This window comes from Alosa pseudoharengus, unplaced genomic scaffold, assembly GCF_046254945.1.
Source record: "Alosa pseudoharengus isolate Yale_2024_CS ecotype anadromous, Long Island Sound unplaced genomic scaffold, YU_APseudo_1.1 YU_APseudo_1.1_scf_1, whole genome shotgun sequence".
NCBI lineage: Eukaryota > Metazoa > Chordata > Actinopteri > Clupeiformes > Clupeidae > Alosa > Alosa pseudoharengus.
Window position 1 is genome coordinate 48544061 of NW_027468564.1, and position 22500 is coordinate 48566560.

The 22500-nt window shown below is 42.5% G+C and overlaps 2 protein-coding genes across 5 annotated transcripts in view; one reads left to right on the plus strand and one right to left on the minus strand.

The window, feature by feature from the left end:
* Positions 1-1908, minus strand: part of LOC143131379 (keratin, type I cytoskeletal 19-like) — a 5099-nt gene extending 3191 nt beyond the window's left edge. For both annotated transcript variants that reach the window (XM_076290998.1, XM_076290989.1), the window contains exons 1-3: positions 1428-1908; positions 1022-1104; positions 350-506 (exon numbers count right to left, since the gene is read on the minus strand). In XM_076290998.1, the coding sequence (XP_076147113.1) occupies positions 350-506; positions 1022-1104; positions 1428-1820 (633 nt within the window). In that variant the 5' untranslated portion in view covers positions 1821-1908. The remainder of the gene's footprint in view (positions 1-349; positions 507-1021; positions 1105-1427) is intronic.
* Positions 1909-7325: 5417 nt separating this feature from the next.
* The window catches only part of krt222 (keratin 222), a 30368-nt gene continuing 15193 nt past the window's right edge, over positions 7326-22500 (plus strand). Inside the window, exons 1-5 of one of the 3 annotated variants that reach the window (XM_076290923.1) lie at positions 7326-7501; positions 8778-9136; positions 15193-15464; positions 15806-16013; positions 17951-18033. In XM_076290923.1, the coding sequence (XP_076147038.1) occupies positions 15813-16013; positions 17951-18033 (284 nt within the window). In that variant the 5' untranslated portion in view covers positions 7326-7501; positions 8778-9136; positions 15193-15464; positions 15806-15812. The other 2 variants (XM_076290913.1, XM_076290903.1) reach the window with 2 other exon arrangements.

The following is a 22500-nucleotide window of genomic DNA, read 5'->3' on the forward strand; positions in this document are numbered from 1 at the left end:
GTTGCTTTAATGTTGTTTTAATGTTGCTTTAATGTTGTTTTAAAGTTTGATATGATTGACTCAGAGCGATGCACATGTCCCAAGCTAAAAGCTAGCTAGCCATTACATTTCCCCTGAATGGGCAAACTACTAAAGGAGGTGGTGTATTCCTCCGTGCACATTTGCACGCGTCAAAGATGACGTCATAATTGTTGGCCATTCTCGTCATGCGCTGGCGTGTGCGTGGGACACAGATGCGGGTCAATACCAGGCTGCTAGCCACTACATCTTCCTCAATGGGCAAACTACTAACACTACTATCTAGCTCTATAAGAACATTTCTGACAGTGCCCCTCTGGTGCAGCATTACCTCCAGGTGGTCCTTCCTCAGGAAGGCCATCTCCTCTCTCAGACCCTCGATCCGCATCTCTAGGTCGGAACGCGATATAGTCAGCCGATCCAGGACACCCTTGAGGTTGGTGTTGTCAGCCATCACTGCCTGGTGCATGGCGAGTTCAGTCTCATACCTAGTAATTGTGTATGTGTGTGTGTGTGTTTGTGTGTGTGTGTGTGTTTGTAAGTAAATTTACACATAAACACATACACACACAGAGAGACACACACACACCCAAAGATGGAGAAAAAAGATAATGCACATACAGTGAATGAACCTTATCAATGAGATAACTATGAACTGACACATCAACTTCTCACAGAAGTCTACCAAATCTTTGAATCTATCTGACAATCTACCTGTTGGCATGGACGGATTACGTGCAGTAATCCATCCCTGCCTGTTGGACTTGAAACATGCTTCAAAATGTCATATGAATGAATTTCTTTATTTTTGTATTCCACATTCTTTCCTTAACTTAAAGCAGCACTATGCGTGTTTTAGTTCCCTGACAAAACTGAACCTCAACAAGTGTCAAATTGTTGGATATGTGTTGCTTTAATGTAGAAATGTATGAAACACATGTTTGTAGTATGAAATGATCATACAATTCACACTAGGATTTCAGGTCAGGCTTAATTTACTCACTTCATTTTGAAGTCCTCAGCAGCCAATCGAGCATTTTCAATGTCCAAAGAAACCCTGGTGTTTTCCAGGCTGGCCATGGAAATCTACAATAAGAGAGATACCAATAAGTGAATATTTACTAGTACAGATGTGACCAGGCTACACATTTCTATATTCTCCCATCATTATATTGCTCAGGGTCTTCATATAGTCATACTTTGTTAATCTGCGTGGCTTATACATAAACGATTCTTTATCTGAAATTCAAATAGAATGCAATATTTTAATGGTTTTTTTTGTAGAGTAACATCTCTTTGAAGAGGTTTATGTTTTGAAGTAGCAAGTAAAGTATAAGTTGTTGGCTTTGCAAGATAAGCTTTTATATCAGTGTGTGATTTTCTAGATGATGTCAAAGCAGGCCTCATACCTTTGTAAATAGGCCTTCGATGGTGACATGGTACTGGCTGTAGTCTTCTGACACAATGATCCTCTGCCCGTAGCTCTCCTTGATCTTCACCTCCAGCTCGGCGTTGGCCTTCTCCAGCGTGCGCACCTTCTCCAGGTAGCTGGCCAGACGGTCGTTCAGGTTCTGCATGGTGGCCTGCTCGTCGTAGTGGAGGCCCACGCCGAGGTTTGACCTGAACACGGAGGTGCGATCAAAGAATGAGCCCCCCTGGATCCCGGGCAGCGTGAACCACGCTGAGACGCGCGTGCCACTTCCACCGGCCCCGCCATACACACTCGAAGTGCTTCTGACCCCGCTGCCCTTTTGGTAGAAAGAGGAACTCCGCTGCACGGATTGGACGGATTTGACACTCATGATGAATCAAGAGGCAGCTGTTTGGTCGCTCAGGCGTCTTCGTCAGTGTTGCAAAGGACAGATGTCGATGATCTAGGTATCAGGTGTAGGATGGAACACATATATATAGCCTGGAGATGGGTGTGTGATGGTGGTCTGTTTGCTGTTAAGGATCGGGGAGGCAACAAAATGCATCAGGTGTGAAATCCTGTGCAAGGGCCACCTGCATGCATCACACCTGACCACAGGTATCAAGATTAGCATTAGATTTTTGTTCCTATCTTGATGAAAACCACATATTTCCGTATATCATAGTTGACATTCTCAGTGGTATTACTGGTATTACAGTTGTCCACAGAGATTTATGTGCCAACTTCCTCTTTTACGCTGTTACATACTGTATGTGATAAACAGCTCTTGCTGAATTGGTTCCTGAAGGCCTAAATAAATGTTAAAAGTTCCTCAAAGAGCTCACATGCATAGTGTGCACAGAGATAGTGTGAAACTGTTTCATACCCTTTTTCATTATTTCTCATTTTCTTTCCATTATGTGTATGCCTGCTTTTATTTATTTGGACTCACATGATGGAATCCCTGACGGAAACACGATGGCAGGCATGCAGCTTGAACCCCTCTCATGCATAAGCTCTTGCTGAACTCCTCTCTAATGAAAGACTTCCACCAGAAAACGTTAAAGCGGAGCGAAGGTTGGTGAGTAATCAAGGATCTTTGCTTCTATCAGTCAGCTCAAACTGCACTGTCCAATGAAAACCTTCACTGCAAATTTGCCGGTGTCAAATTAACACCCACAGTGTTAAGCTGGTGTGGATGCATATATACACTGTGGGTGTTCATTTGAAACCGGCAAATTTGCAGTGTTCCTTGGGTCCCCCATCTTGTAACTTCACCAGTCTCTTCCTGGATTCAGTGAGCATCACTATTCACGACCTTTAGAGGTCACCTTTAGTCGCTGGCTAGATGTCTTACTGGTTCGTCTTTCAAATCACAACTAGAAGTTTGTGTTTTAATTTAGTCAAGTCTCTCTGCCTCCAGTTGTTGAACAGAAGTAACCATCACTTCATCCAAATTCTAAGGCCGCGTGTGCCATGGATGCCCATGGGAACCCAAGTTGTTGTTTATTCAGACTTTAATTGATGTTTTATGCTTATGTGCGCCAGTTACTAAACCTGTTAGCCTATTTGAATTTGCTCTGCAGGTCAGTCTAGAAAAGAGCCCACTGACATCCGTTACCGGACCACAATCCCAGGAACGTAACTAGACGTAACCAGCAGTGAAATTAAACCTTAATTGGTTCATTGAACTCTAACCAAACACATATTGCTTGTAAATGAAGGTTTTAAATACAGTTGTTTACTCAATTCTAAAGAATGAACACGTCCCTGGAAGCCATAAAATGGCTAAAAAAAGGGGAAAAGTTCCGAAACGGGCCTCAATGGGATCATCTCCAGACTGACCTGCAGAGCCAATTCAAATTTGATAACAGGTTAGTCTGGGTTCATCCAGTCTGGCAAGTGCACATCCCTTTAGCTCTTCCGTCTCCAAATAAAAAATCCGGCCAAGGAGTGGCATTTCAACAATCAAATCGGCACATGGTTCCTCTACCCTACCCTGGCTGCCATGATGAATCAGCATTGTCCAGACATGCCACAGTGAATCCTGCCGAATTTTCCCATCCCTGTTCCTTGCAACCCGCATGTGTACGTTGTTTTATCGACTTACGGGCACATCCAATGCTGGGGGCGATGTACAAATTCCTGGTGTCATGATGGATTAAGGAGGTCTAATTGCTTTCTGTTTCTGTTCTTCTATGTTCTTTGTGGTTAAGCCACAAGTCTTCAGTTATCCCTCTATTTGTGTTTAATTTGTGCAAAAGACATTGATTTACATTGAATTTATTGTGCTACATTAAAAGTACTTATGTTAAAAGCATAAAGTAACACTGGAGAGATCAGTTTGATGGAAATGGCATTCTCTCTACCACAAAACCATTTTCATTCCAAAACAATGTGTCTGAGGCCAAGTAAGGCTATACACAGCAAACCGGTCTGGTTGGAAAAATAAAATGACTACTTGTAAATAATGATCTGGGTGGTGAGAAAGGGGGTTGGGCCTTAATTATTGGTAATTATTATCTCTTTCTTTTCATTGGTAATAAGCGTGAGAAGTCTCAAGACTCAGAACCAATGGGGTTGATAGCCCTGTCTGCTGTCTGTTGGCGTAGCACACACAGGTTAATGACCCGTCTGTCTGTGTTTGTTCTGGGCCTGCTTCAGCCGCAGGGCTTTCGGAGTGTTACACGCAGGTGGCATTTCTGACATTGCAGCGTTTGTCATATACAGTAGGGCTACCTGTGAATGGTATTTTGTGGCATTCCAAATTATAAAACCATCGTAAGACTATGAGATGCCAAAGACTGACGGGGCGGGGTTATGTAACATGAACTGAAAAGGAGTCTGTGCAGCACTGTATTGTTATTGAGTAGATGGTTAGATAAGGATCTCAAGGTGATGACTTGTATGGAAATATTTTGCGTATGAAACAATACAGTATGTTCAGGCTCAGAGTTCAGGCTCTGTAAAGCATTTTCAGATGTTATTGGCACTATATAAATATAGTGTAGATGAAATTATATTGAAATGAAATGGGAATCATGTAGATAAGATTAGAGTTTTATCTAGGTCACAGGATTAGACCTCAATATGTTGAAAGAATATTTTTTGACACTCACTGCAAAGTATGGGGAACACATACTGAGACCTCTCTCTCTCTCTCTCTGTGTGTGTGTGTGTGTGTGTGTGTGTGTCTATATGCATGTGTAAAAGTACATGAAGTGTTTGACAATAATCCACACAGATTTGAAGATTTGAGCCAAAAATCTTTAGCAAATACAGAAGTGTCAAGTTGATGCATGACTGTCTTGGCACCATCTGTCTCAACTAAAAAAAAAAAAATCAGTTCACATAATGTTCTCAGCACGCACAGACAGACAGACACACACACACACACACACACACAGGTAAGAAGAAAAAAAAACATCTTGACTTAGAAATTTAGATCTTATGGCATTGAAATTATGTAATAGCATTTTAAGATTCATAGGATACAGAATAAGACATGATACAGTACAGTCCTTCGTGTATACACTAATGTAAAGGTGATTTTATCATGCGAGTTAAACTGAATATATGTTCATTTTAAACAGGTATCTCAGTCTATATATTCAGTCTACACGTTCTGAAAGGCCGTGAGAAACAATCCAATCCAATCCACTTTATTTATATAGCACAGTTTAAACAAACACAAGGTTCCCAAAGTGCTGTACAGCAAGATAAGAAACACACAAGACACCACAGAAGCACAATAATAGGATAAAGTATTACAATTTAAAAGATAAAAAAAAACTAACTAAAAATAAATGTAAAAATAAATACAAGTAAGAAGACATAAAAACTAAAATAAAAGTAAAAAGAGATTAAAAACCAACTCAAATCCAATAAATAAAATAAAATAGAATAAATAAAGTATACTGCCCACATAACACATCTACATACCATCAACACACTACCTGGGGTTAAAAGCCAGAGAAAAGAGGTGAGTTTTTAGATGGGACTTAAAAAGAGACAGTGAGGGGGCCTGTCTGATGTGAAGGGGTAGATTGTTCCATAGTTTTGGAGCTGCAACGGCAAAAGCTCGTTCCCCTCTACATTTTAGCCTGGCTCTGGGCTCTGTCAGGAGCAGCTGGTCAGCTGACCTGAGACAGCGGCTGGGAGTGTATGGGTGGAGCAGCTCAGAAAGGTAAGGTGGGGCAAGCCCATGCACGGCTTTAAAAGCAAATAAAAGAGTTTTAAAATGAATTCTAAAATGGACAGGCAACCAGTGGAGTGAGGCTAAAATAGGTGAAATGTGCTCATACTTTCGTGTACTAGTTAAAAGACGAGCAGCAGCATTTTGTACCAGTTGCAGACGAGCAACGGAGGACCCGCTAACCCCCATATAAAGTGCATTGCAGTAATCCAGCCGGGTGGTCACAAAGGCGTGGATTGCTGTTTCAAAGTGCTGTTTTTGAAGGACTGGTTTAATTTTTGCCAGCTGCCTCAACTGGAAAAAGCTTGATTTTACCACAGATTTAATCTGGCTGTTAAATTTAAGGTCAGAGTCCACTTTTACCCCCAAATTTGTCATGATTGGCTTGTGGTACTGTGCTAACAAACCCAGATCAACCAGGGGGGTCACAGAAGTGCCACCAAAGACCATGACTTCAGTCTTTTTTTCATTAAAATTTAAAAAGTTAAGAGACATCCAGGCTTTAATGTCATGTAGGCACTCTAAACAAGCAAATAGGTTTCAAATAAACTCTGTGTTCAGGTTAATGTTTTAGTGTCCTGCAGGCCGGTTTGAACGAAAGCCTGCATGTAGAGAGGAGATTAGAGAATGAGCACACATAAATACCAGACTTTTATTTGGACACCTACCTAAATCCCTTAACACTCCAAATGTCCCAGTCACTCAACACTATCCAGGCCTAAGGGATAAGACATTCATAAATATGTGTAAAGTCTGTATACTGTAAAATATGAAACATGAATTGCATATAAAAAATAATAATGATGAGATAGTCCAAGATATGTGCATTGATCAGAAGATAATTCTCTCTGTGTCCAGATGGGAAGTTGCTGTTGCAGTGGGTAGGAATGTCTTCGGTCCTTAATGACAGCGGCAAAGTTTCTGAAAACACTGACCTGTTGTCTGACCAGTAGGTTGCGCAGGGGATCTGAAGTTTGTGCAGTATCAACACTCACCTCTAGGGGCTCCTGTGCACAGAGCCAGCCTTCTTCATCAGACACTTATTCAGTCTCTAAACTAGTCAGCTCTGATGGTACTGCCCCAACAGATGGCTGCACAGAAAATTGCACTTGATGCTACTGCTACAACAGACTTTGATTAAAAAATAAATAAATAAATAAATAAATAAAAATAATACTACTACTACTAATAATAATAATAAAGCAATGATACAGCAAAGAAACAGAAAGAAAATTTACCTGGACCCACATTTAGAAAATACACATGAAAAAAATATACACAGGTGGAAAAGTCCAGTTTCAGAAAGGCTTACCACATATCTGTTCACTTAAACCAGCTGATTCTATTGAACTCTTCAGCCAATCGGTTTTAGGTGTACAGGTTAAACCTATACTGTAATAGGACTGGTTACGGTTATGAAATTTAGGAGACACTTTTGTCCAAAGCGGCTTACAAAATACCATTATATAATAGTTATAATTTAACAGTAAACAGTTTTAAAAAATTGGCAAGACTTCATTAAAGAAAATAGCAATAATAGCAATAATGTCAATGCAATATCAACAATCTATAATGAAAATAAACAAATTCCATAAATAAACAAACCATAATTCATAAGAACCACTTAATTAAGTTGAAGTTGAACAGATACGTCTTTAGACCCCTCTTGCAAAACCCAAAGCTATTGCAGGAATGCAGTGCACTGGGCAATTCATTCTAGCAACGAGGAAAAGAGTCTTGCATTTGACCTAGCGTTTATGGCTGGTCGACATAACAGACGCTTGTCAGAAGACTGCAGTGGGTGGTTGGGGATGTAGAGCTGGATCACAGAATTGAAATAGCAGGGAGCAGATCCAGTAAGTGTCCTATAGGCCAAGGTGAGAGATTTAAATTTAATTCTTGTCACTATTGGAATCAAATGAAGAGTAACTAGGAGAGGAGGAGAGGAGTTACATGTGTCTTCTTTGGCTGATTAAAGACCAGACAGGCTGCAGCATTCTGACTCAAACTTCACTTCAATTTTTTTCTTTACTTTGTGATGCTGGAAATTCCCACCTCTAACATACCAATACATGACCTCTCAATGAAAGTCATTCATATCTAGCCATACCTGGTGACTAATGTAATCACGACTTCATTCTAAGGAAGCATAAATATAAACTGTGCTATTGTTTGTCCTTTCAAAAAGTGAAATGCGGCTATTTTGTAAACAATGTGTGATACTGCGCTTATCATGCTAGACTATTCCACCCACTCCCTCACTATCAGCCTTCCTTCTAAATTGATGATATCTGAATGTTCACTGACTCAGATTTCTTAAAAAATATCTAATCTAGACTAAAAAGATCTTTCTATACAGTCACCATTTAGATAACATCACGTTTTGTCACGGTCTGTGTAGGTACCAATATGGCAGTTTACCAACATTCATGCTTTATTTTCACCTAAATGTTCACCTGTATGAAATAAACATAGCCATAAAACATAAACAAACCATTTCCCACAGTGAGCACAGTCTGAGGAATGGACCTGCGAGTAACTGTCAACATCAAATCTGAAAGAACAAATTCAAATAGCTTACATTCTATTGGTTTCCCATGAAGGGAGTCGGCAGGAAGCATGGCATGCATTGCCATCAGCCTGTGTGTCAGAATCATTGCTAAACTGAGTATTTGGGGAGGATGGTTAATTTTTATCACCCTAACAAAGAGTTAGGGTGATAAAAATTACAGACTTGAGGGGGCGGAGAGGAACGAGGACTCATTGTATGAAAGTATGTGGTCTTTGTGTCCTGGGGCTTAAAATGGTTGTGCTGTGATGTTGACCTCCCTTTAAAGGGGTAATTTCCTTTAATCCCCCTTGCAAAAATAATCCTTCCCTGAACCCAACTCCCCACTCCCTGTTCACCTCTTGAATGATTAAGGCATTCATGTTCATGTTTGAAGACCTCTGCAGAAGCTGTCTGCCTTTGGGTTTGTGAGACACAAATGAACCATTTTGACCCAATTACCATGTTTCTTAGAGATGTCTTACTTCCTGACACTTGCCTGAGGTCAAGGTGGGAAGGAGGGCGACCAGCTACTTGTTCTGACAGGTTTTGCTTTAGATGATTGCCTCTGTGTCTCTGAGACGTTTGCTTGTCGTTGTCGTAAGACCGGGCGGTGTGAGGACGCTGCCACAGGCCCCTGACAGAGAGAGTGGAACCGGCTAGTCTGCATTCTCACGGTGCGGTCACAAGCCACTAAGGGAGAGCGTGCACGCAAGAGAGAGAGAGAGCACACGGACGGAGAGACGAGACAACAGGATCTGGGTGGAGTGCTGCTCAACCCCACATCAGATCGAGATTGTCAGACCCTATCAGCCTCAGCCATCACAACCCGCTCACCGACCGACGCCCAGCAGCTGCTGGACTGGAAAGAAGGAAGAAGTGCACCTTGCCCAGTGAGAGAGAGAGAGAGAGAAAGAGAGAGGGATCGTCAACGGACAGATAGCGTGGGCGGCCCCCTGTGTTGGTAAGAGGAACCGTCCGGAGGAGTTTCCGCCTTTGATTTGGCTTGATGTCGTTTAGTTTCTCTAATGTGTTGTTTGGTGTCATGCCCCGACAGGCTTCAGGCTGAATGTATTTGTTGTTGTTTTTGGCAGTTTGCAAATGTAATTGGTGTTATGCAACATAAAAAACAGAGCCAAGATGGTTATGTTTTCTGTTGAACCTAAAGGGGAAATATCTTTGCATGTGTTCTTTTTATTGTTCGTCTTATGCTGCATGAAGCCTAACCCTAACCTTACTGTGTCAACAGTAGTAGTATGCATCCAGTCTTTTATCTGCCTGACTGACTGTTTCCAAAGTACAGGACCAATTTAAACCATACAGGACACATTCCTGCACCGAGGTGTATCATGGTGAAGAGTGTTTGATTGATTGATTTGACTGAGTGTGTGTGCTGCTGTGAGACTGTAGAGGCGTTCCATACTCAACCATCTTGAACGCTATCTTGATCTGATCACAAACAAGCCTAGGTGTTTTGGGTGTGGGTGTGTGTGTGTGTGTGTGTGTGTGAGAGAGAGAGAGAGAAAGAGAGAGAGAGAATCAGGAAGATGAAGAATTATGTGACCGCAGTTGACCCTGACTGACCCTGATATTATTACTTCTCTGAATTCTGGTCAAGAGAAGAAGATAAACAGAACCGCATAGTGACATTCACGGTAAAAAAGGACATCCTGGTCACCATCATACCATCAGCTACTCTGGCAGAATGATGTGATCCATCAGCCCACACTGATGCTTTCCTGAATAGCACTTTCATTTGTATGTGCACCCAGATAGCAAGAGGCTGGCGGACCACTGTCGGTCCATTGGGGGCATAGCTGGCGGACCACTGTCGGTCCATTGGGGGCATAGCTGGCGGTCCGCTGGCATTTTGCTCATCGGTTCTCTGGCGGTCCACTGGCGGGTTGCAGACAAATTGTCCAATATTTTGCCACTATTGGTCTAAAATCTTTTTCATTTGTTCAGTTATACTCCATATATAATTTTATTAAAGGAACTGTATGTAAGAAATGTAATTCAATTAATCATAAAATGGCCCTGATTTGTCACTAGACATTAGGAAATCATGCTAATTTCAAATACTTATATCACTGACAACAGTAGTCCGGCCAGGATATCGTCATTTAAAAAAGTGAAGTTGCAGCCCTCAACTGATGTTGATGTTTACATATTTGTGTTTTAGCCTGATCCGCAACCCTCCACCTATCTACTAATCACAAAGTCAGTAGTGTTTCGGCATCTGGGTTGCCAGCTCTGCTCTAGTTACCACATCTGCGGTGTACACCGCTCTACAATATTTTGAAATTGATTGTAGTACCAGTTTTGGCCAAAATCCTACATACGGTTCCTTTAACTTTTCTTAATATTCATGACAAGTTAAATTTAAAGAGATGGTGGTCCAATGGCGGACCACAAGTGGCACGCCACCAGCGGCATAGCACCAGCGGTCCGCTATCTGCCAATCTGATTTTGCTGGGTACAGGCATTTTTATATTCTGTTCACTCTTTGTTCCTCTCTGATGAGGAATTTTCACATATCCAAAGTGAAGGATGCGCATTATTATGCTGGTTAAAAACAACAACAAAAGCAACAACAGACAAATGGCATGATGGCCTACTTGCTCACTAATGCAGAGACCTAACATGAAAAGGTAACAAGTAAACACACATCTTTACGCAAACACAACACTGCAGACCTAACATGGAAAGGTAACGAACACACATCTTTACGCAAACACAACACTAATGCAGAGACCTATAACATGGAAAGGTAACAAGTAAACACACATCTTTACGCAAACACAACTTCTAAAAGCAAAAATTGCATAAAGCAGCATTATATTATCAGAAACAGTTTGTGTGAGAGAGGGAAAATGAAAATGTGTTGCTTGTTGGTAAATCTTGTGCAATCCCCAAGAATGTCAGCTATGAAAATTGCTTTTGTTGGTTGAGACCACTGTTTGAACCACTGGATTCCTCGACTAATTGCTAACGTCTCCAGCAAAGATACTTTGAGATCAACATGACATAGCATTTGCATTTGTAATGTGAAAAAGGTAGCTAACATCAAGCCATTATCCATCAGCATATTAGCATATGGGCTAACGAGATGCCTAAGGCCTTGTCAGAAGAAAAGAGACTGGATAATGTTAATGCTAGGATTCCAGCTATGCACCTCTTGCCAAGACAGCAGTCCAACAGGTGCAATTCTGAAGAGGTTGAAGTGTATCAACATGTAGTTCATAGTTCCCTTTTGGGCTCAATAAAAAAAATTAAGCAAATCTGGTTAAATCACTCTTCTTGAAGCTAACGTGTTGCATGTACATGCCTGTCCTTGCCTCCAGGGATATATTATTACTGTACATTAGAGGATAATGTAAAACTCCTCTGTAAACACTCTTTGATATCCAAAGGAATTCCCTCCAATAATCCATTTCAGGATTTCCAACCTCTTGTCCAGGACCACTGAGCACGATATCATACTCTTGGCTCTGTGCAAGACCATAGACGTGCATACCCTAAAACATGTGATCTCTGCAGCTATGCAGTACCCCAGCACATGTGGAGACATGAGCGTGTTCGCTAATTAGCTGAGGCTTTCCGACGAAGAAGTCAAACTGAGCTGTGTTCATACTCCGGGCCCTGGGCTAAATATACATTATAACACACACACAGAACCGGCCTGCCTCTAATGCCCTTAAAGCTCATAAAACATTTCCCATGCATGTTCCCATGAGATGTTCTAAAGAGTGCCATGCATGTTCCCATGAGATGTTCTAAAGAGTGCCATGCATGCGTTTGCGTGTGTGTGTGTGTTTGTATAGAGAGGGGTATTCTGGCAACATACTGTACGTACATGTGTATCGTAGTGTATTTCAGTCTAGCCTTGTGTTGACATGGGCAGAGTTGCTTTTCTTTCCATTTCGTGCCCACCCTTCAATGCTTTGGCTGGACTGGATGGATAACAGTCCACTACAGTAGCTATCTCTCAGTTCCAATGAGTAGGATTTATAATAATTACGCATAATATATCAACACCTCAAAAGAAGATAGGCCTTATCCAAATAAAAAAGATGACCTCATGACATTTTGTATTGTCATATTTATGACTTAGCACTTTCACACACACAATAGATTGTGACTACGTCCACCTGACATGCATTACTGCTAAGAAGTTGTAATGGAACATTTGCGGGGGTGCTTAATAATCACCTTTTAAGGTGACGTTACGTTATGCAGTACTTCAAGTCCGACAAGATTTCCACCTGTTTAACATTTGGCCACATTATCAAAACACCAGTGTTGACTTTTGTCTGCCCATCATTCAAAGTAATTATTGCACTGTAGACTTTGCTCTTAGTCTTTTTCAAACATGCACAGGACTATAAAAACCAAACATGGATAAATATTGACCAAAAGGGCGGTGTGTGTCTGTGTGGGGGGGGGGGGGGGTAGGGGGTAGAGAGAGAAACAGTTAGTGAGTTCTCTCAAAAATAATGGAGCCATATTGCCAGTTTTCCACCCCGTTAACACACTCTTACACACACACACACACATATGAGGGGCCGTCTAGGCCTTAATTCATACTTGGTCTTACACACACTATCATAATCTTGCACATACACCACTATACTCATGCACACCCACTATTATAGTCCTTTTACATGTATGTATGAGAGGGTATAGTCGTGTATGTGAGAGAGTATAGTAGTGTATGTGAAGGAGTATAGTAGTGAATGTGAGAGAGTATAGTAGTGTATGTGAGAGAGTAAAGAGTATAGTAGTGTATGTGAGAGAGTATAGTAGTGTATGTGACAGAGTTTAGTAGTATATGTGAGAGAATATAGTAGTGTATGTGAGAGACTATAGTAGTGTATGTGAGAGACTATACAGTAGTAGTGTATGTGAGAGAGTATTGTCGTATATGTGAGAGACTATAGTAGTGTATGTGAGAGAGTATAGTAGTGTATGTGAGAGAGTTTAGTAGTGTATGTGAGAGAGTATAGTAGTGTATGTGAAAGAGAGTTTAGTAGTGTATGCGAGAGAGTATACTAGTGTATGCAAGAGACCATAGTAGTGTATGCGAGAGAATTTAGTAGTGTATGCGAGAGAGTTTAGTAGTGTATGCGAGAGAGTTTAGTAGTGTATGCGAGAAGGTATATTAGTGAACGCAAGAGAGTATAGTAGTGAATGTGAGAGAGTATAGTGGTGTATGCGAGAGAGTATAGTAGTATATGTGAGAGAGTATAGTGGTGTATGTGAGAGAGTTTGCATGAAACGGAAGGGAGTTTGCATGAAACGGAAGGAGTTTGATTTTTCAGTTCCTGATTGGTTTGTCAATGTCACTTCTCTCTAGCTAGCCAATTAAAATCAAGAAAGGGGCGGGGCCTACACTGTCAACAATGTTCGTGTAGGTCAGCAGCTAACTGCAATGGCAGCAATCTTTCAGATCTCAGTTCACTAAAATATGACTTCGCCAGACAAAAGGAGCTGGTAACCTAGGCAATTACAATAGAATAGGCACCCCTCATGTCTTTGTAGCCTAATTTGCATTCAGTTTGCAGTAGTAGTTTAATATTTAGTCACATAGGACTTGGCTGATCATCATCAGCACTGTCAACAATGTTCGTGTAGACCTAGTGGTTGAGGAAAAAATCAGCCAAGTCCTATGTGACTAAATATTAAACTACTACTGCAAACTGCACTACTATACTCTCTTGCATTCACTACTATACCTTCTCGCATACACTACTAAACCCTCTCGCATACACCACTAAACTCTCTCACATACACTATTATACTCTCTCGCATACACTACTAAACTGTCTCGCATACACTACTATACTCTCTTGCATACACTAGTATACTCTCTCGCATACACTACTAAACTCTCTCTCACATACACTACTATACTCTATCACATACACTACCACACTCTCTCACATATACGACTATACTCTCTCACATACACTACTATAGTCTCTCACATACACTACTATATTCTCTCACATATACTACTAAACTCTCTCACATACACTACTATACTCTCTCACATACACTACTATACTCTCTCACATTCACTACTATACTCCTTCACATACACTACTATACTCTCTCACATACACGACTATACCCTCTCATACATACATGTAAAATGACTATAATAGTGAGTGTGCATGAGTATAGTGGTGTATGTGCAAGATTATGATAGTGTGTGTAAGACCAAGTATGAATTAAGGCCTAGACGGCCCCTCATACATGTGTGTGTGTGCTGTGCATGTGTGTGTGTGTGTGTGTCTGTGTGTGTGTGCTGTGCATGTGTGTGTGTGTGTGTCTGTGTGTGTGTGCTGTGCATGTGTGTGTGTGTGTGCTGTGCATGTGTGTGTGTCTGTCTGTGTGTGTGTGCTGTGCATGTGTGTGTGTGTGCTGTGCATGTGTGTGTGTGTGTGCTGTGCATGTGTGTGTGTCTGTCTGTGTGTGTGTGCTGTGCATGTGTGTGTGTGTGCTGTGCATGTGTGTGTGTGTGTGTGTGTGTGCTGTGCATGTGTGTGTGTGTGTGTGTGTGTGTGTGTGTGTGTGTGTGCTGTGCATGCGTGTGTGTGCTGTGCATGTGTGTGTGTGTGTGTGTGTGTGCTGTGCATGTGTGTGTGTGTGTATATGTGTGTGTGTGTATTTGTGTGTGTGTGTATTTGTGTGTGTGTGTGTGTGTGTGTGTCCCTGGACTCTATCCTATGTGGTGGCCGCTGTAATCCTGGATCATAGAGCACAAAGAAAGCCCCAGCCCTCGTGATGTAAGCAGGGTGGGCAGCAGGCCCCCCCTCTACCCTCCCTGTTCATGTCCACATAGACAGCAAGGCACGCAGCGAACCCAGGGCCTGCTGTTTGTAGCCTGGATGCGAACACACACACACACACTCTCACACACACACACACACACACACACACACACACACACACACACACACACACACACACACACACACACACACAGTCATGATCACTCTCTGTCTCTGTTCACAGGCATTCCACTAACGCTTCCGCACGAGGGGAAAGGCAGCTGTGGAAGAAGGGGTTTGGGGGAGGTGGGGGGTGCAGAACACAACAACAACAGCAGCACCGAAACACCTCAATGGCCCAGACGACTGGTCGCAGGGACCCCAGGTGAGCCTGTGTGAAGCCCCTTGCCGTGGTGGTCCAGTGTTGGGGACTCCTAGCTGCGCACGCTGACCCAACAAGTCGAGCTGCGGACCCACATCAGCAACTGGACACACACACACACGCGCGTGGACCAGGTGAGAGTAGTGCAGCTTGCATCTGTCGGGCAAACATTAACAAAGTCAACAGTGCTTATGTGTGTGTGTGACTGTAAAACTAGGTGCTTATGTGTGTGTGTGACTGTAAAACTAGGTGCTTATGTGTGTGTGTGACTGTAAAACTAGGTGGGGCCACTGAAAAGCCTGCACACCGCCAGCCTTGCCTTTGCTCTTGTAAGGGGAATTAAAAAACAAACCGAAACAAAAAAAAAAAAACACGTTCTGTCAGCCCTGTACACGTACGCGCGAGTGTGTGTGTGTTTCTTCGTGTGTGTGTGTGTGTGTTTGTTGCTTTAATCAACCGTGGGAATGTGGTGCAGCGGCTTGATGGAGCCTCCACTGGAAGACCCCCAGGGGGCCCTCAGGGACCTGAACGAGCGCCTTCAGAGCTTCCTGGAGCACGTGGAGCGCCTGGAGGCTGCCAACCACCACCTGGAGCAACGCATCCTGGACTGGGGACGCGAGAACTTGCCGCCACCTCGCGACTGGAGCGCCCAGGAGGGGGTCATGGAGGACCTAAGGACTCAGGTGAGATCGTAGATTGCATACCCTTTGGTATTTGACTACCTATGCAGTGTCTTTATTACGCCTTGCAAAATACTCAGGACAGGCTAACCAGCAAGGTTATCATCTCATCTGACTGTGTGTCATCTTGTAATACGAGATGATCAGTGAACTAAATTAGTTTGGTTGTGGAGGCTTTGTGGCGAGGAGTGCTGTACATAACAAAGATTACGCCTTTCTTATCTTAAGGAATTCAAGAGATATATTCTACTTTCACGCCACTTTTGCTGATGCATCAGAGAGAAACTCATTCAGTGTGCTGCCTTGTTGAAGTTACAGGAATGGTGTTAGTCTAAGAGTCTTATGTGGTGATGACTATTAATGCAATAAATATCTATCCACTAGTGTGAAATTTAAGTAGATTTTCAGAAGCTTTTTTCCCTTTGGGTTACTACCATTATAAATCTGTATGAGCAAATAATCTGTTCACACAATGTGCTATACTGTAGATAATTCATGTTTTTTTGCTGAAAGTGGCGATCACCCAGGAACTAAGGTACTTTATGACACCCGCAGTACATAAAAGCAGGTTGATGATTGACACACAATTAAAAGCTCCATTTCTCCTTCTGGGCATAATCAATCAATCAAGGTGCTATCTGAGGGTTTGACAAAACGCCAAAGTCACCTTTGCAGTGGAGGAAAAACCTTATTCCTGGAACTGGAGAGACACCACTTGGCTTTCTGTGAAGCTACTGTGGCAGAACATGTCATTGCTGTCACTATACATGTCCCATCATTATCCCAGTCTGTCACCTTGTGTTTTGACAGAGGTGCGGTGATAATATATGTATGCCTTCACATGCCAGTGATTCCTAAACTCACACATCACTGGCAAACATGGCCTGTATAGGCTCCTAGGGCAGACAAGCCATCCATCTTCAAAGCGCTTATCTTTGAACTAAATCTTAATGTCAAGCTGCCAGCATTGTGAGGTGGGTGGGGATGTAGGCTGGTTTTGGGGTCCTGACAGAAGACCCTCATAGAACATAATGACCAACATGATTGTCATGGGATGGATTAGAGAGAGATTTAGTTTGACAGACCCCTTTATTCCATAATTGTAAGACAGCACAAATATGTGCATACCTGCCGTCAAAATGCTGGCATCCCGCTGGGACCGACTATCGATAGTGATGGCATTTCTGATGTGGTCTAACACCATTCTGAAATATGAGTAGATGTCTCCTGAGGTGAGGTATAAATCAAGAATTAATTTAAGACTTGGCACTTGCTTCAAAGTGAATGGTAAATATTTTAGGTCAAATCCAGTTGGCACATTGATTGTTACATTTTGTTCTCTCTCTCTTTAGCATTGTGGTTTTTCAATCATTACAGCAGGCACAAGCAAGCCTCATTACAGCCAAAACCTTTTCATTAATCCTGCAGTGGCCCAAAGGGAGACCTGCCCCCTCACATCTGTGCAACTCATTGTGTGTGTGTGTGTTTATTCCTTTTCCATTACACTGACAGAGTCTGTCACAACAAGGGTTAACACTTAGAGTTGTTAACCCATCTTTCGCTTGGTGATTACAGTATATTTAGTTCAAACACAGTCCCACCCTCCTTATGTGTGGCCTGTTGTATGTTATGAGTGAGATACCGGGGTGTAGTCATTTTCTTTAGATGTAGTAGTGCTAAGCACATGAGAGAAACAGATCCAGCCTATGGGGATCTAAAATTGCCTGCAAAGTGAAGAAACAACACACTTTGTCCTGTGTAGACTTGCACACTGACTCAGACACTTGAGTACTTGTCCTGGATGATATCAGTTTCTCTATTATTTGATATCCTGGGAAGATACAGATGTTTGTTTGTACTCTTTCCTGTCATGAATGCACTAAAAGCATTGCCCTCCGATCAGACATGCCCAAAGTCTCTGCCCTCTTTATTCTTGGTAGGTGAGCCGTTTAATGACCGAAAATGCCCAGCTGTCTTGGCAGACTGACTTCCTGAAAGCCAAAGCCTCCCACTTTGAGAAAAGGTACGTACCATTTAAACCACTTTATAGTCTACACTGTAGCCCCAACCTACCCTACCATGTGAGTTGGAGGAAGTCAGCCATAACAGATTACTTGATGTTCAAAGTAGCACCTCACACTAACAAATATTTACTGAATAGTGTGTCTTACTTTTTTGTTTGTTTTATCTGTTATCTTAATATAATAATAATAATAATAAAAATACAGTAGAGTGTCAAGTATTGCCACACCTTCTAAATGTTCCCTTGTCAGTTGTATTGGTGCCAGCAATCCTTCAAGAGGCTTAACAACCAGCTAAGATTCAAGGTCATCTTCAAAATGAAAATTGAAAGTAGTATGGAGGGGCCCTATCAGCACCTGAAGCGACTGTGACAAGACTTTTATCATATTTCTGCCTGAATTATCAGCATTTCTACTCTTTTATGGCTGTCTGTACCACCACGTACACTCATCCTGAGAGAGATAGGCGCATAACGCAACAGGGCAGGACTGTCATGTGAAGGGACAAGAGGAAAGGAGGCTCTGAGACATGGGGCAGTGGGGGAAGGACTGCCTCAGCCCTCACTGTTGCCGTGGTGTTGCAATCGTGTTAGAGGGGAACAGATCTGGCCAACCCCTCAAGCAGAGATTCACAAAGGACATGTCTGACTGCCTTTTTTAAAATTAAGAGACGTTCAGATAGCAGTAGTTTGGCTTTTGACCCATATGCCTGATTTTCAAAAATGAGGACTGCTGGAATCCTTGGATCCCCTCACTGTCTGTTACTGTTGGTAAACTGCACCTGAGCCAGCACACTTTTGCAGTTCCTTGGAAATGTGTGTCAGACTAATGATTAAGTGGGAGTCTAGGGGCTAATGCTGCGTTAGCATTTAAAGCTGTCGCCACTTCAGTTGTCTGTGCAACTGGGTAACAAAGGGACACCTGATTATTAAGCAGTGTGTGTCTACAGGACTTCCTTTTAAATAGGCCTCTTCACAGCCTCTATCTCACTGTGTCTCATAACATCTCATCAAGCACTCTATCTCACTGTGTCTCATAACATCTCATCAAGCACTCTATCTCACTGCGTCTCATAACATCTCATTAAGCACTCCACAACACTAACTCAGTCATCCATCTGCTCTCACTCTATACGGTGTCCACTGCCAAGCGGTATCGGCTACTCAGGGTCCCCCCTCTGCCCATGAGTCCGTTTACTTCTGGCCTCCGCTCCACACTGAGCGTCAATGAGCAAACGGAGGTAAATAACCAGATAATTATCCATTACACTGTGGTCGCAGCACTGACAGGAGAGCCCTGCTGAGCGGTGGTATAGAAACTCTGATAACTAGATAACTGTCCCATAGCCCCACACAGCTCATCGCTGCAGTATTAGTACCTGCGTTTGAAATCCACCCCTACTTTGTTTTCTCTTTTTCTTTTTGCGCTCCTGTTCTATAACCTGCATGCCAATGCGTCTCTGCCTGCCTGCCAGTGCTGCCAGTGCTGCCTCTGCACTTTGGGCCGCCGCTGATCCAGAGTGACAAGCAGGCAGGCGCCGCTGCCAAACAAACAAACAAAACAAAAACTTTAACTCTTTGTGAGATGCACACAATCAGGGGTCAAAGTGTGTGTGTGTGTGTAATTAATTTATTAAAATTAATAATAAATATATTCTTTAATACCAACAATATAGCACGATGATATTGTTCAAATAAATGCTATACTGTAACTCTCCCCACCAGGGTTCTCAAGTTTTGAGCTGGGGGGGGCACTCACTCACTAAAATGTTTCGCTTGTGTGTAGAATTGAATAAAGTAAGTGCATTATTTACTAAGATCACCATTTACTAAGCACCATTTATTAAAATAAGTGTGTAAAACTTGCGCACTATGTAGCAAAAGGTGTGCACACATGACCCCACTTCAAAAGGTTGGTAACTCAGCTTAGTTAGGTCTGGGTCTGGGTAGCCTGGCTAGTGCCACCACTTCTCAATGAGACGTGGTCTGGGAACCAAGCGTTCATTTTCTCGTATTTGAAAAAAATGCCCAGATCCGTTTATTGGGTGCCACGGATGTCTATCAAATGCGCCTGTGCATAGCTCATCATCGTCTTGCTTTCCCCCTTGTTCTGTGATTGGTCTCCTATCTCAGGCGAAAATTTGCTCCATGGTCTCCAGGCTGCCTTAGCAGCGTGAATCAAATCGCGCGCAAGGCAGCATGGGAACACCCAGGCTAGGGTCTGGGGGCATGCTCCCCCAGAAGATTTTTTTTTAAATAACCCCTTAAATAACAACTTCTGGTGAGATTTTTGGAAAGAAGCATTAACACTTTGAGACCTTGAATTTGTCATTGTATACATCCTATATCTTGTATTTTCCAGGACAGGGATTTGTACCCATCTTGCATAGCTTATGTCTCTTATGTCAGCCTTTATTTCAAGGGGAAACCATTTGTGTTTTTATGTCACCAGGAAGCATGTCAGTAGAAATAACTTTTGATATTAAGGTGGGATAGATTGGAATTTTCAAATATAATAATCCTGACGATGGGATATTCTATGGCTCTCCAATATATGAGATATATGTACTGAGTGAGACAAATATTTTATTTATTAGGCTGTCTTGCTTTATTCACTTGAGTAGCCTATTGCCACTGAACCATTGGATCAAGAATGGGCATGCCGAGACCAACTATTTATTTTTTATAAGGACAGCAAGTTCATTATTTTGGGTTGCTATTAGGCTAAATTATGGTGGTTGGCAGCTCATTGTCTGCAGCAGTCCTGTATCTTTAGAAAATATGTGTAGTATACTCGCTCAAATTGATAACACTCATTGATAATAAGCTAATGTCATTCATTGTTGACATGGTCCATGGAGTGCAAAAAGTTGCAGCCGTGACGACAGGCAAAATGCAGGCAGTCACGAGAATGATAGGTCGTATAAAATTAACGTTGCTGATGTCTGGGTTACACAAAGCTACAACGACACTTCATTATGTTTTCTTAATGTCCGACAGTTTAGTTTGGTTTATAAATAGGAAAACAATTTTGCCATAAAGTAAGCTAGGCCTACAGCGTTAAGTGTTCGTAGAAAGGCCTGATTTACACACACTGTTAAAGTGACATAAGTAGGCTGGTTTACCAAAATGACAAACATTTGAATTTCTGAATAAAAATAATTTGGTGCAGTTTTGACATCTTAAACGTGTAACCCCACATAAGCGCACAAACATAACGTGGTTGCAGGGAGGGAATGTCCTATTTTGGAATTTTACCCGGATAAACACTATTTTTTGATGGATGGTGGCTATTTATGGTTTTGATTATGCTGGTGAGTGGTGCGCTAGTTCTGAACCCTGCGAGATATCCTCTCGTATGCCTGCGCGTCCTCTAATAATTATGCTGATACCTTGACATCCCTAGTAATATTTCTGCGTGAGAAATGCAAGGTGTGGCGCGTGAGCGTGTGAACTTGTTGAATTGCATGTGTCTCACTAGCCTAGAAATCTAGACGCGCCCCTAGCGGCAGCAAATTACATTTGCTGTCAGGGCTAGTCTAGCAACTCTCCGTTGGCTTGTGAGCTCCAGAAATCTAAACTAAATCAGGCCAATGAAATCGTGTATACTAGAGTCGTTAGGTGGGCTTAACATAATGATTGATGTCAGAGTTGCAACGGTTTGGCTTGAATTCCCTGCTACTTGAAAACAAATAAGATGGATGTTGCTGTTGGCGAACAGTGTGACACGAGTTAAGCTTTTATTAAGTTGGCAAACGTTTGAACTAGCCAACTAGCTCCGCTGGTGGGAAACGCATGGGACTCATAGCGCTGCCGCTGTCCTATTGCATGCAGAGGGAATTTGAAAGACAACTGATTATCCCGCCCCTCGGACTGAGCACTGCGAACGGTGAGTGTCCAGACCCTACATTTTAATGTGGGTCTGGCTCGTCAGGCTAGTGTCTCACGACAATTGCGTGAGACTTGAGAACCCTGCTCCCCACCATGATGCCCCGAGGCACACACCTGGAGGTGGTAGGCTCAACCACAACCAGTGCTCCCAGGTGACTTGGGCACATTACTAGGGATGGGAAGTCTGACACCGAGGCACCGAAGCTCGTATAACTTCCGCGAAGCAATCTGCTATCGGAGCGCGTATCAAAGTTGTAAGGTCACGTGACTGATGACGTACGAAGCTTCGGACGTCACTGAAAAGTTTAAATGGGACGTTTGACACAGGGGCACCGGTGCTTGTATCAAACCCCTAAAGCGTTACAGGTTCGATAAACCTTTAAAGTGTTGACACTTTGAGCAATTGCGGAGCCCCATGTTTTCGCAACCCCCACTGTTTACAATGCCCTTTATATGTTTTCTGTTATCTGACACTGCTGTGGTCATCTGCAGCAATTAGCCTACGTTATTTTGCCATTAGTTTTTGCAAAACATCCAATGAAGTCTTAAACACAACCACTATAGAGAAGCATGCAATAT